Genomic DNA, 14770 nt, shown 5'->3' with positions numbered 1-14770 from the left:
AAAAAAAAACTGCAGCTCTGGCAAGAACACAGCCAACTCCTCTGGCAATCCAGAGAAACAATTTTCTCTTCTCCGCTTCGCCTTGCAGCCCGCCGTCGCAAAAAAACGAAAACAGAGCCACTGTCGGCTCTCGCTGCAAGTCATCCCCAATGGTCTCTATCCAGCCCCCCCCCCAGGTTTGAGGGTATTGCCATCATGACCCTCAGCAGCTAACAGTACTCGGCTGCTGTTTGCTCACGAAGTCTGAGATGAAATCAAATTCGTTCTGTCCCAAGAAGAGCTCCGGCAGTTCCTGCACCCTGTCCAGTCCCAGCTCCATGACCAGGGACGTCAAAACTTCCTCGTCGATCAAATCCGTGTCCATACCATTGAGCCCAAGCGCCGGGCCAGCCATGTGCTGCATGTTGGCCAGTTGGGCAGGGCCCATGCGGAACTGGGCTCCATTACCCATATGATTCCCATTCATTGGCCCCAATGGGTGTCCGTGGTATTGGGTGTTGAGTTTTTGCAGGTGCATGCTGGCCATGAGTTGCTGCGAGGTGAGGCCTCCAGTCATGTACTGCTGCTGCGGCTGCTGTGGATGCTGGTGTTGAGCCTGATGTTGTTGTTGCTGCTGTTGTTGCTGGTGTTGGTGCATATGATGGTGTTGCTGTTGCTGGGAAAGGTGCTGTTGTTGTTGTTGTTGTTGTTGTTGACTCTGGCTGTTGTACATCATGTTAGCAGATGTCATTTGATGGTGGCCCATCTGCGCTCCATTCATCTGAGCATTCATGGGTCCAACCATGTTTGGTCTCTGTCTCATAGCGGCTTCCATGCCGCCCTGGGGCCCCCCTCCATAGTGCATCATTTGGCCGTTGGGCATGGCTCTGATGCTGGGTTGGGGAGCATGCTGTTGGGTGCCTGCCTGCAGGCCTCCATTCATACCCATTCTGTAGCCATGCAGGCCACTGTTAACAGCTCCATGGTTCATAGTCATCATCATATGCTCAGCCATGGCTTCTCCCTTCATTGAAAAAAAAAAAGGAGATAACAGCAGAAGCTGTAATTACATACTCATCAAGAGAAATCTGACAGGCATCTTACTGATTACTAAACACAGAGGAGAGGTGGACACAGAAAAGAGCAGCAACTGTGCTCTAATCACAATGGCACTCTGAACACCCTGGTTCTTCCCAAGAAAAAGGCCAGAAATGTTTTCAAGGTAGTGCTTAGTGTGTGGCCATTTTATTTATCTAGTGTATGGTGCGCCAAAACAACAGGTGATCTCTAGTGTGAGTTAATATTTGAATTTTTACGACAAAATGTATGAATATTAAGTTTTCCATAACAATTGCGACCAACTCAAGACACCAAAAAAGACCAAGCAATTTGTAATCAGCAAAAGTAGATAATCGTGGTATGACGCTGGTATTGCTTATATAACACAATATTACTACTTAATTTACGTTTCGGGTCGCTCGAGATTATCTAAATAGCGTAGCCAGTGCAGCAGTCGGTTTACTGACTCACTCTCGAGCTCTCCCGTGAGACAACTGCTAGAATACCAAGATCTGCAGGATTTGGGGTGCTTTAAACGAGCGCCGACAATTTCCCATCAGGATAACCTTGCTCACGCCATAATTTTATCTGCTTACACTTGATCAACTCATTATTTACTAATTTCAATTGATACACGGGTCTGATAAATGCAATTTGTTCTTGTAATATAATTCTGATTGAACACTTTCTCCGTTCAACAACAAAACAATAATAAAAACCCGTGCCACGAAAAATGCACCTGGTTGTCTTTCTGGCTTTAAGAGGGTCGATGTAACAAAGAAATGACAGCACTATATCGCACCATGCATCCTGTGTCTAGCGATTTCGTAGTTTTCTAGGGAAAAATGGTTGTTCCTAATAAAATGGTTTTTGATATTTCTCGTGACACGATTCTTGACAAAATCCCCAAACTTGTATGAAATACTCTCTCTCCACACACGTTTTTTCTAAATTTCAAATCCCAAACTATGGTTTACGCTTCACGGTTAGCTGAGAAAGTCAACAGAGAGCGAACAATGGAAGTGCCACCCCAACACCCTTAAACCTCAGTTTTTCAGTGTATTCATGAAATATCCTTACCCTTATGTCCACTGCTTTCAAAGTTCACTGCCTGTATCGCAGCAGTTACAAATTATGTTTCGTTTGGTGGGCGCTGCGAGTCTCCAGAGGATTACAATGTATATTCCAAAAGGTTAAGCTTCATGCTCGAGTGGGGCCGATGCACTAAAAGCAGCCGCACCAGATCTTGAAACGAGTGCCTATTTTCTGGGTCAACTCCGGGATTATATACATCTGAAAAGCTCAGAGGCAGGCAAAGGGAGAGAGGTGGAGCTACCGTCCTCTCTGTATCCTTTGTTGCGATTGGCCCTAGTTCATATCATTGTGCATAGAAACCCCTAGTGGTCTCTGTGAAACAGTGGCTAATTTGTGTTGTCAGATTCTTGGTTGTTTTTGTGTCTGGATGATGTATATGATTAAGTAAGTAAGTCAGAGATAGATAGATAGATAGATAGATAGATAGATAGATAGATAGATAGATAGATAGATAGATAGATAGATAGAGACACAGGGCATGCACATGTACACACACACACACATACATCACAAACACACACACACATACACACACATATATATACACTAATAATTATGCTTATTTTTTTTTTTTTAGTAAGTTTAATTTTCTTTGGTCAAGAAGAGAGTAGGTGTAACAAGACATTACCATTTTTGTCTCTGTTTGCATGAATCTCTAAATAGGTTGCTGGTCAGTCACATAACAAGGCATGAATCCTTGATCACTTTACAACTGTGAGTATAGTATGCATTTACATGCGAGGGGTTCATTTTGTTTCTTAGAATGCTTGTGAGTGTGATTGTGTGTGATTTGTCAGATCCCTGTGAGGCCATGTGACCCAGTGCTCTGCTGTGCAGCGCCGGGGTGGAGATGGAAGGAGGGAGGGAGGGAGCGAGGGAGGGTAAAGGAATGGAATGCTGGTGCTATTCTGGGCCACTGACTGCAGTGGCAGCAGTATCTCTGCAAGAAAACCACCGCACGTGCCATCCATCAGCCTCACCGAGATGAGTTTTACCCTCATCTACCTATGCCACTACAAGTCTGGACAAAAACCAGAGACGAAAACCAGAGTTTTCCCAAAGATTAGTTGGCAGTCATTAGAAACACGATCAACACATACCTCTACTTGTTTTCTGCTCCGCTATAGACATTCCTATGACAATTTTCCCATTAATGTTCAGGGACCTGTTTGGGTGACTTGAGAATCAACACCTTTTAATTAGTCTTAACGGCTCAATATTCACCTGCAGCTGAATAATGGCACAAAGGAATGTCTTCTCACTATTTCACAGACCTAAATTTCTATTGGTACTCTTTTGTTTTTAGAAGAAAAAAAAAAAACAACAACATTGCTCGCTAGACCTCTGACCTAATTTACATGATAATCTGTCCGTGTGAAATACTCCCATCGCTCTGGTCTGTTCAGGATTTGGGATTAGCAATCCTGTTGCATGGTGTGGTTCACTTTGAAACAGAGGCCACACTAAGCATCATTTGCATGGTTCTAATTGCTCTCGGATGAGTGGTGTTTTGCTCGTTCAGTCATGCCTGAAAGTCATTGTGTGAGCCTGTATTAAACATTTATTTGTGACCAGATGCACTAACACTATTTCTTAAGGTCAAGCGTATTTGCACACACAAACCAATGTCATAATCAGTGCTTGGTGTGTTGTGTAATTCTCCGACTAATCACTGACCATGTTTTTTTGGACATAGTGAACATTCTGGAATGTTCAGCATGTGAAAATGTCACCATTGTCCAGTCTCCAATTATACAAACTGATGCCTGGGAATTTTGATACTGTTTGCATGGATGGAGACATTATTCCATTTTAAACTGAGATGGTCAGCTGTTAAGGTTATCTAAATGAACACTATCGCTCCCTTTTTTTCTGTTCCTGAGGGCTAAGATATAATCTTTAGGAAAATTAGCCACATGATTTCCTATTTTATTTTAAGTCATTCCCCTGTAGAGAACTTGCCCTTCATCACGTACATGGATTTGTGAGTTCGTTGTCATACATTGGATATCAACAGGTGATCATATCTAAACAAACTGACAAGCCATAAAGACTTCACCACACCCCACTAAACAGACAACAGTGCCACAGCCTAGGGGAGGTAAAACATGTTTCACCCGGTCAGGTGTGCAAGTGATATGATTCAGTTTCTTCCCCCTGTGTGTGTGTGTTTGTATGTATGTTTGGTGTGTGTGTTTGTGTGTGTATGAGAGAGAGAGAGAGAGAGAGAGAGAGAGAGAGAGAGAGAGAGTTGTATGCCTTGGCACAGACACTGCCTCCCCCACACCTGATTAGCAAAGAGACCATAGACCATAGGGTGGGGGAGGGGGCCACCAACTGCCACAAGTAGCTGGACTGTGTGGCCTGGGAGTGACTGTATATGGCAAGCATAGAGGATTAGGTTAGGCTAAGGTGTGTGTGTGTGTGTTTGTGTGTGTGTCTGTGTGTGTTTGTGTGTGTACATGTGTGTGTGTGTGTGTACATGTGTGTGTTTGAAGTGCGTTTGCATGTGTCAGTGTGCTCGTGCTTGTATTTGTCTATGCATGCACACATTCCGGAAGTTCATGAGAAGCGCAACGCTAGTTTGCCGAACGTAACCCTTTGTCCAACTTACTTAGACAATTGCGCAGATATACATGTTAGGCTTTCAGTAAAGCTGTCAAGCCTCAGATTGTTCAGTTGTAAATAGTAGTGAAGGTTTTTTTTTTTTTTTTTTACTCAAGTCACAGTCGGTGGCTGTGTTAATCCTCCAGAGAAGACCTCCCATTGCCCATCCCCCTTCACTGTACAGTGTCACAGATTACTTTCTCCCTCAATCCAGCCGGCCTGTTTATTTAGCTCCTTTCCTTTACTTTCTCTTTTTCTTTCTTTCTTTCTTTCTTTCTTTCTTTCTTTCTTTCTTTCTTTCTTTCTTTCTTTCCTTCTTTCTTTCATTCTTTCATCCTCTCTTTCTCTCTTTCTTTCTTTCTTTCACTCTCTCTTTCTCTCTCTCTTTCTCTCTTTCTTTCTTTCTCCTCTTGCATATAACTGTGGAGTGAGGCCGGTTTGCTCGGTGGGGATGTTCTGGAATGCCGTTCGTTTCTCCACAGTGTTTTTTGGTGGAGCTCAGTGTCCTGGCCTGGGTTTGTTTTCCTCACTGTGTTTGGAATGCGTGCATGCATTTGGCATGAGTCTCATGCTGGCCAATAGCGAGCGAGAGAGAGAGAGGACCATGCAGAAGTAAAGAATGTGGACAAGAGCTCACCGGTTCGGAGCGGTTGACTTAGCAAGCTGGCTGCCCTTCCAAGTGTGCAAATCACAAGGATGTGTCAGAAAACTAGCTTAACCAGCTGAGACTGTAATGCAGTGTCTCGCAGGGTGTTTGATACAACAACAAGCCTTAGAAAAACCATATCACAAAATTGTCAGAAAAGTGACAAAAATACGTTATCACGGTTTAGATATTAGCGGAGTGCAAAATGACAAAGTCGAAGCTAAGCGTGTCAGTTTGAATACGACAACATTTAGAGGATATTATTACAAGCACATTTACATTTCAAAGATTGTTGATATTTCATTTTTGCTCCTTTGGCATTATCAAGACCCGTGTCCGATCATTTCAAATCAGATCTATCACCATAACAACACCCCTCAACCACCACCAGCACCACACTCATCCGTTTAAACAACAGTGGAATATTCTAGTCAATGGCCTTAAAGGACTGCAAAAAAGAGACTTTTAAAAGGAGTTTGAGTTCACGAGGAAACAAATTTACGATGCAGCAAATGCAAGGACGGTCTTTCATATCTGCCTCAGAAAGACAGTCACTTTCCCCCAAGAATCTAAAAGATAATAAAGATTAAAAAAACAACAACAAAAAAAAAAACAATGAGAAGTTGCTTAGCTGTTAATACCGTGAGTGATAACGCACTCCTTTTACAGACATTTCGTAGCAACTTCAGGTGACAGGTGGTGTCCTCACCCCAAGTTTTGCTTTTTTTTCTTTTTTTTTGACACCTGTTATTTTGTTGTGTTTCATCTGCGTCTTTCTGCTGGGTTTCAGAAGTGAGAAGTCCTACATTTCGCACGTTTTTACACTCGTTCTTCAGTTACTTGTTCAGCGGCAGATGACTGCTTACAGCTGTTAGGCCCGTGGGAGTAGACTGTGTAATGGCAGTGGTTCTTTGTAGCTGTTGCTCAGCCTGTTTGATTCTCTTGGTGTTTACACTGAGGGCAGATTACATGGGATTTCTGTTGTGTGTCCAGATCTCTCTTGTTAAGACAATTAGCACTCTCTGGACAGTGCTGCAGACCCAAACTGTCACACTGGTATTTCTATCAGTACTGAACACGTCTCCCTAAAATGGCAGATGACAGATCAGATCGTAGTGTTGCTATGGCGAGCAGAGAAACTTTTGGTAACTTTGGTGTGTATACACATCCCTGCCTAAAACTTCGATTCGTGCAGAAGATCGGGACATGCTGCAGGCTGTATGTGATTTGCAGTCTTTGTGTAAAAGTGAAATGTGTCAGATCATTTGTAGCGTACTGTTCAAAATGCACCGACATAAACACACAGGTTATTGACCTTGTATTTGAAAAATCTGTGGGTACTCTCTCATGTTAATCAATAGAAACAGACTGGGTGGATTTTCTGAACCTCATAAATACCATTGGTTTTTACTACCTATGGAAGCTAAAAAGTTCAACTGCATAGTGAAAAAAAATTTAACCACCATATTAACTGCTGAAGCCACTGTAAAGTTTTCAGGGCCTGTGTCCAATCATGTATGTTCAGTTACATTTTCACATCGTCAGTGAAACTAAAACTTTGACTGTTCTTTCTCTCTCTCTTTTTGTGTGTGTGTGTGGGGAGGGGGGGGGCTGTTATTGTTCAAGCGAATGAGATGGGTCTATAAATACACTCTGAGCTTCCTCTAAAACCTCAGATCGTCCAATCACAGACAAGTTGAAGCTCCCGAATGCTCAGGTCCTGGGTAGGTGGGGGAATGGTGGGGGGGGGGGAAGGATCGTGGGTGGAGAGCGTGTTTCTGATGTAAAGTCCGCCAGTTTTACTAAATGGGAAATAGGGGAATTTGCTGCGAAGCAAACGAGAAAGACTGTTACAGTCCAGCTTTGGAGAGCGCTCTGTATTACTCAATTATAGTTCAACTTCCGTTTTTTGAAATCCTTTGTGGTTGCAGAAGTGTTATCTACTCTACCAGTTTCCCCTCACCACTGAAGGTGACTTTGCTGTTGATACTTATGAAATGGTCGAAACTCCACAAGAAACGAGTTATGCGCAGAGACAAACGTGGCACAAATTAACAGCTATTCTGTGCACCAACACTGGCATTGTTTAAAGACATACAGAGTATTTGCCCGATGTATACGAGGTGTCGTAAGATTTAAAGCAAACACTTTTTTTTTGTTTTATCACTCTCGGTAGCTGAGAACAACCCTCTTCTCTCTTTGTAAATTATGGAAGGCAAGACCAGGCAAGCTTTGCCACCGCGTTCCCTTTTCTCCATAGCAAGGTGAAGGGGTTCCTGTTTATTTATGGATTCTGGAGACAGGGTTATCAATCAATTCCCTCTCAGTGGCTGAGGGGCATGATATGGCCCTGGCAGATCAATAAGCGCACCACACCGATGTCACTGAAAATTGGCCTCACCCTCAAACGGCTGCAAACATCGTGACCGGCCGTGACAGCCACCTCGGCAGATGTATGCAAATAAGCCGGGTGCTGAACAGTTTTCGAACATCTCCTGACTTCCCACGTAAGGCTCTTGAACTGTTTGTTTTACATTTAGATACATTTTGTAGACAAACACTCAGGCAGTGTCTGCCTGAAGGCTTTTTTTTTTTTTTTTACGTTCCAACCTTTGCTTGCTTTGCCTGACTCCACTCAGACCTCATTCCAATTGCCATCCTTAAGCATCAATAGGAATGAAATGGCCTATTTGCATATGGAATGCAGTGAAGCATAAGGGTGACATTTTACCTCTGGCATTGTTTGTTGGCATTTGGAAACGGCCGTATTAATATCCGTCTCTATGGGAGGTTTCGGCAGTGAGCATTCTGTATCTGGCATTAGAGGCCTAATATGCTTCCCCGTAAGAAATTGAGACATAAAGTGGAACATTTAAAATTAGATATCACATGATAATTTATCTGGCTTTTATATATATATATATATATATATATATATATATATATATAATTGCTGACTTGACTTTGACTCTGTTCCTGTCAAACGATGTTCAGTTTCCTTGCAGTCAAGTATAACTCGACTGGACCTCCCAGCTTATGTGCGGTCAGCATGAAGAACTAAGCCTGCATGGTCACTTCTTCATGACCGTGTGTCTCAGCTGAACTTCTTGATGGAGAAGAACTTGTTGAAGGAGTCAGTGGAAGAAGGGATAAAGGTGGGTTTAAGAAAGGCTGTGCGCACCGTCACGTTAAGAATGACGCATGAATCATTTATTTTCTCCCAGCCCAGTTAATGAGGCGGCGGCTCTTCAATAATTAGCATTGAGACTGAGGCATATTTCCATGGCAGTGGCCTGAGGATAAGGAGGCCAGTAGGGACTGGGAAAGGGAATGTGGGACGCACCAGTCAGGAGCATAGAGACACGCAGCTCACCAAACAAGAGACACAACGAAGAAATGGTTGGGAAAGAGAGAGAGAGAGAGAGAGAGAGAGAGAGAGATGGGGGTGGTGCACATTGTCCAGTCTTCTGGTATGATTTTGTGACATGCCCTGTGTAAATGTCAGAAAGAGACTTTAGTTCTTTATGTTCTCTGATTGTGTTTTCTACCCTTTGTAGACCTACTCTGTACACTTGACTGTATTTAAGTGTCAGTGCCTGATAGTAAGAGAGGGAATGACAGGACAGAATACAAGAGAACACAGATTGAGAGGAGCTGGAAGAGAAAGGGAGAAGGGAGAGGTTTGTTAAGTGAAGCTAGATACTATATAGAGCTGAAGACACAAACAAAAGTGTTTCAGGGAGTGTGTGTGTATGTGTGTGTGTGTGTGTATCCATAGGGGCAATTACTTCATCCTTCACACAAAGTCATACTCTAATTTCAGCGTGAGTAAGAGGAGGCTCTTAGTTTGATGAGTTGCGGGGAGTAAGAAACCTGGCAGGCCAAGTTCCTGCTCCTGTTTCACAAAAACACACAAAAGAACAGACCAAGAGCCACATTCTTAACACCCGACCCCCCTCTCCCATCCCCCCAACACCACACACACACACACACACACACACACACACACTCCCTCCCCCTCCCCCTATCAGAGCTCACTGGCCTGCCTGCTCTCTCTCTCTCTCTCTCTCACACACACATACACACACACGCAGACACACACACACACGCAGATACACACACACACACACAGGGTGACTGGCTGCCTGGTTGAGGCCTCATTCTCTTTAGTGTAGGGGGCAGGGATGTTTTCTCTCCAGTCAGCTAATTGACTCGCAGATGTCAGGAGGAGCAGAGGGGGGCAGAGCACCCACTGACACGCCTTTCACCCCCTGCCACACACATACACACATACACACACATAGAAGCACGTATACACACACAAACACACACACATACACACACACACACACGCACATTCACATGCACTGATTGTAAACAGATCTGGTATGGCCACGTCAAGGGCCTGTCTCTCCTGGTAAAAATAAAGGCAGAGAGAAAACAAGCTCTCGGGAGTGTTAGCATATGACTAAGTCCTTCAGGAGCCTAGTGCGTATTCAGGCTCCACATACACCAACATGTTATCAACAACACACCCTGCACACTGACTTGATCTGTGACTTTCATAAAAACAAAACAAAACAGTCTAGTGTATCACAGTCTGGTGCTTTCGACATACATAACACGATTTGGAGAGATATTTAAGTTTTAAATGCCGCATTGTGTCTGATGGGGACGTTTACTACAATATTTGGTACTGGTTCTTAGCTCTATCATATCTCACCATGATCAGTGACAGACAGCCTAATAACTTGTTTTTATTAAACTGTCAGTCAAAAATTAAAAATAAAACAGGATACACTTCAGATTTAAAGTTTCATTGTGCAGCAGGGTTTTCATATTGTTGCTGTTTGTTTGTTTGTTTTAGATTTTGGTTTTTGTTTACTGATATGCAGTGTTATTCATCACTATCCTGTGCCAGCATTATCCGGCCAGTTTCTAGAACACTCCAGAATAATTATATGGCACAAAAGCCTCTCGTGGTGAATAGCCAGAGGCCAAAGGCTTCCACATGTACTAAGAAGGCCCTGTATTCTTTAAACAAAGCTACGTCTGATGACTGACCTCATGCTTGACTCCACAGAAGCGTCAGTAAGCACCATACCCTAATAGGACTGGGAGATTATCAAATGTAGTGGCATCACTATACCAGGACACATGCAGGACTGCCTCCCCTCCATTAAGAGAGAAAGAGAGAGAGAGCGAGCAAGAAAGAGAGAGAGAGAGAGTGTTTGCGTGTTTGTGTGTGTGTGTGTGTCTGTGGCCACGGGCACTGAGAGTTGAGCAATTCTCGGATGAGCAAATACTGCAGCGCAGTCAGTCCACCCCACTGCCCACCAGTGTGCAGTCTGCATCCTGTTTTTCCACTCACCCACACACTGTTGTCATCCTACCCAGGAAATTGGGGGAGAGATACTGTTCAGACAACAGGCTTTTCTCCGTTTTAAATGGAACGAAAAAAAGGGGAGAGGATGTTGGCTGAATGGACCGTAATGTTCTGTTGGTCAAATTTAAGATAACTGAGGACAAGATGTCTGTGTGGATTTGTACTGTGCTTTGGCAATATTGAAAGACAATTTATTGCTCTATCACTGATCTATAAGCATTTTGGCTTTACTGATGGTCTATCAATGTTGGATTTTCACTATTTTAATTAGACCGTCAAAGCATTCGATTTGTCCATGAATTCTGCATCTTGACGGTACATTAATACAATCAAAAAGAAATATTCTCCTCTTTGCAGTAAATCATGAATGCTTCCAGTCAAGAGAATTATCAATTATACTACCAAAGTCATGGCAACCTAAGACAGAATTTCCTCTTAAGCTGTATTCCATTTGGTCTATTGGCACTAATGTACTCTATTGCACTTAGCCTTGTTGAATATCCCTCTTTCTTTCTTTCTCTCTCTCCCTCTAGAGACAAAGGAAAGAAAGTGAAAGAACAACAGGATAATGACGAGAAGTGTTGTGTACGTTTTAGAATTTGACTGAAACGGTGAGACGAGCGTCCTGGTATTTGACTATTTGTCTCTGTTATCAGATCAGATGGAGACTCATCGCCATGTTTGGTACAGCGCTGATATCATTATTAAAGGAAGGAATTCCGTAGTCACAGCTTTTTGGGTTTCCTGGAGCATTTGGGATCAGGAACGTATTTTGATCGTTCAGTTGGTGAGGAGCAGTACACCCCGCGATTAAACAACGGAGACGCACGTCTGAACGAGTTTCGTCGAACCCCACACGTAATATCAGCTCCTGTTATGCTGAGCAAAAGGTCTTTTCCCCAGGAGTTCATGAAATCATAACGTGTCTTTTTTTTGTACACTGTTTCATAATTAGGAAAAAAAAAGACCTTCACAAGGACGTCAAATAAATGAATAAATAAATAAAAATAAAAATAACACAGCATTTGACTGTTGCGCTCCTACTTCCTTGAAACGTGGCTTAGGGAAAACACAGCTTGAGCGACTCCTCCACACAATCAGATTATGTCAGAGGTTATCTAATCTGCCTATGGCTCAGACTGTATGAAGACCACAGCTCCTCAAGGACGCCTATATAACAGATTATTTGATAATCAAGAGGTCAGATTATCTCTGGAAGCTTCTATTGCTGCGTATCAAAACTGTTCATTTGATTTCTCTCACCAAAAAAAACCCCCAAAAACAAACATCATTTGGTCAATAAATAAAAAATCTGAAACCAATGCCAGAAATGATTGCTTTTTTTTACGCGGAGTCTACTCATTCAATAACTTAGATAATGTCGACATTTACAGGGTTACAAAACCATGAGTTTTCAGAGTTGTCCCATTTGCCACCTACTTAAAGATTCCGGATGGAAGAATCGATACGTTGTGTGTCACATGTTTTCCTTAAATGACCTTCAGACGGAGCTTGTGAATGGTATGGAGAATTAGTCCAATGATGGCATGGTTCCACGTGAAGAAGTGTCTCCGCATCACAAACGAATGTTTGTGATCCTTTTACAAATGGTCAACTGTTTCTCTCTGCATTTTTTTTTCTCCCTCTCGCTTAATGTCTCCCACAACCTTTGAAATTTAGTCAGGTTAAATCAATGCATACAGGGACTTGAATACATTCCATTCAGTCCGGCAGAACCATGTCTCTTTTTTTTTTTTCTTTCTTTTTCTTTTTCATCTATTTATGGCTTTGCCATGTTAGGCTAGCATGTACGCGACTTTCTGTTGTCATAAGACCAAACTGGTTCTGTCATCGGGAATGCCGCCTAAAAAAGCGTGTTCGAAATTGCTATCGAAAGAGAGAGCAAGAAAAAAAAGATATTTCTAAAAATATGCCATCATAAATATCTTCACGTTTGTTTATGAGAGAGAGAGAGAGAGAGAGAGAGACGTATGAGTTTGGATTCAGAAAGGTAATGTCAGCAGGAGTGATTGTTTGGACAGAATGAGAAATGAGAGCAAACAATCTGTCTATATCTTAGCAGTCAGATGCTGAGTGGTGATTTCCATATCAATATTTGAGTGGTGGTGAATTATTTATGGCTTCAGTGATACAATGAGTGTGGTACCGGACGCTGCCTGTCCTATTCTGTTTAGTCTTCAAGTGTGTGTGTGTGTGTGTGTGTGTGTGTGTGTGTGTGCGCTAGCGCATGTGTATGTGCGTGTGTGCGTATGTCAGTGTGTCAGCCCAGAAGAAGAAGAAAGAAGAAGAGATTGTATTCGTCAGTGTCCTCTATTGAAAGGAGAATGGTTGTTCAATCAGGCCTGTGTGGACTCTTTTAAAATCCTCGCTGTCACTCTTTCTTCCAAGCTAATCTATGGTTTGTTCATTCTTTCTGGAGTGTTACACACACACACAGAGAGAGACATCTGCTCTGTTTGAGAATGCCCTAATTATTCATGAGCAGGAAAGCATTGAAGATTTTGTCTGTGTGGCATATGTGTCTTTCTCATCGACGCATTGCTCGAATCACACTTGTTAAATGCCTTCATTCATTATTCTTCTCATTGGGTCTTAGACTTGGGTTAAGCAGGCAGTCAAGGAGTCTGCCACTCTGTCCTCAAGCCCGTATGTGTGTGTGTGTGTGTGTGTGTGTATTTTCTTGGTTTAATGATTTCAGTGTAAGCATCCTCTCCAGTCTCCTATTGTCTTTTGTATGAATTCAATGTCTTTCAAACTACTCAGTGAATGTTAAAAAAAAATATATATATATATCAGTTTGCAAAAAAAGCTAACGCATTGACAGATCTCCCCGACGTTATCACAAATTGTCGTAATTTAGATATTCGCTTTCTTTTAAGATGAAGATTCTCCAAGAGTTTGTGTCTGTAAATTTCTCTTGATGCTATTTGCGTCAAAAAACCACCGGACGTGTTGAATCTACAGACAAATCACCAGTAACTGACACAATGCGCTCTGGTCCAAACAAAAGAGTCTGGCTGGGGGGTTGGGGGGGGTTTGTACCTCATGCTGAGGTCTCTGTGTGCTGTAGCTGCATCAATGCCTGTTCCTCACACAATCAGCCCATGAAAAGGCCAATTCAACAGAAAGAGTATCAGTGTAGAGAGAGGAATCCAGTACGCTATAGCCTGTGTGTAATCCTTCAGCTAAAATCAGAACCCTACAGTCAGGTACACAGAGTGACAGGCAAACAGCTCACATCAGGTCGAGTGCTGTCCTGGGTTTTGAAGATATTCAGAGGTGTAATCTCCAGACAAAATGAGCTTTTTTACTGTAGCAAAATCAGACAAACTTGAAGTGTCTCTGTTGCAATGAGTACCCGAGGCTAAAACAACGATGAGACAGTCAAGGGACTTTTAAAGCTAAGATTTCTTCATTGATTTTACCCCGTGTAATGATTGCTTAATTGAAAAGAGGCTCATTAAGTAAACGCCGCTAAAAGATTTTATGTCTAATTTTGGCATTTAATTTGAAATGCCACAAAAGAAAAATGCTGACAGGTAAAAAAAAAAAAAACTGACACCATTTGTAGGTGACAAACAAGGATATAAATTACCATTTCATTCTACAATCATACTTTACATCGACGCAATATGTTTTACAGCTACTCAGGTCAAGAGATATGTAGGTTTTTGTGTTTTCTTGCTCTTCAAGGAATTTATTTAATGAGGTTCACAAATCAATACTGAATTAGCAAACAAGCCAAAGAAGACAGAACAAATGGCCTGGTGTCAGTAATGGCTTCTCCCTCCTGTTGTCACACCAGAGCACAAACAGGACCAAAAAGACCCCCCCCCCCTCCGCCCTCAACAACTAGCTCCCTACCCCCTCTTCTCCTCAAGTTGCACTGCCTGCATACCATCTCTCTTCCTCTCATTCCCTCTTTCTCTCCCTTCTCCACACGCTTCATGTTCTATTGTCTTATCTCCTGTCATTTC

At 42.6% G+C, this 14770-nt stretch overlaps 1 protein-coding gene across 1 annotated transcript; it reads right to left on the bottom strand.

Annotated features, from left to right (window-relative positions):
- On the bottom strand, nucleotides 1–2280 carry cited4b (Cbp/p300-interacting transactivator, with Glu/Asp-rich carboxy-terminal domain, 4b). Its single transcript, XM_030781121.1, has 2 exons — nucleotides 2119–2280; nucleotides 1–1003 (listed from the first exon to the last, which is right to left on the bottom strand). The coding sequence occupies exon 2, from the start codon at nucleotides 992–994 to the stop codon at nucleotides 203–205; it is 792 nt and encodes a 263-aa protein (XP_030636981.1). The 5' UTR covers nucleotides 995–1003; nucleotides 2119–2280; the 3' UTR covers nucleotides 1–202.
- Between the last annotated feature and the right edge of the window lie 12490 nt (nucleotides 2281–14770).

Source organism: Chanos chanos, chromosome 8 (genome assembly GCF_902362185.1).
Source record: "Chanos chanos chromosome 8, fChaCha1.1, whole genome shotgun sequence".
Lineage (NCBI taxonomy): Eukaryota > Metazoa > Chordata > Actinopteri > Gonorynchiformes > Chanidae > Chanos > Chanos chanos.
Note: the sequence above shows the minus strand (reverse complement) of the source record. Positions and strands in the feature narration are given on the sequence as shown.

Excerpts from the sequence above, each read along its gene's own strand:
- cited4b (XM_030781121.1), bottom strand. The coding sequence starts at position 994 with ATGGCTGAGCATATGATGATGACTATGAACCATGGAGCTGTTAACAGT.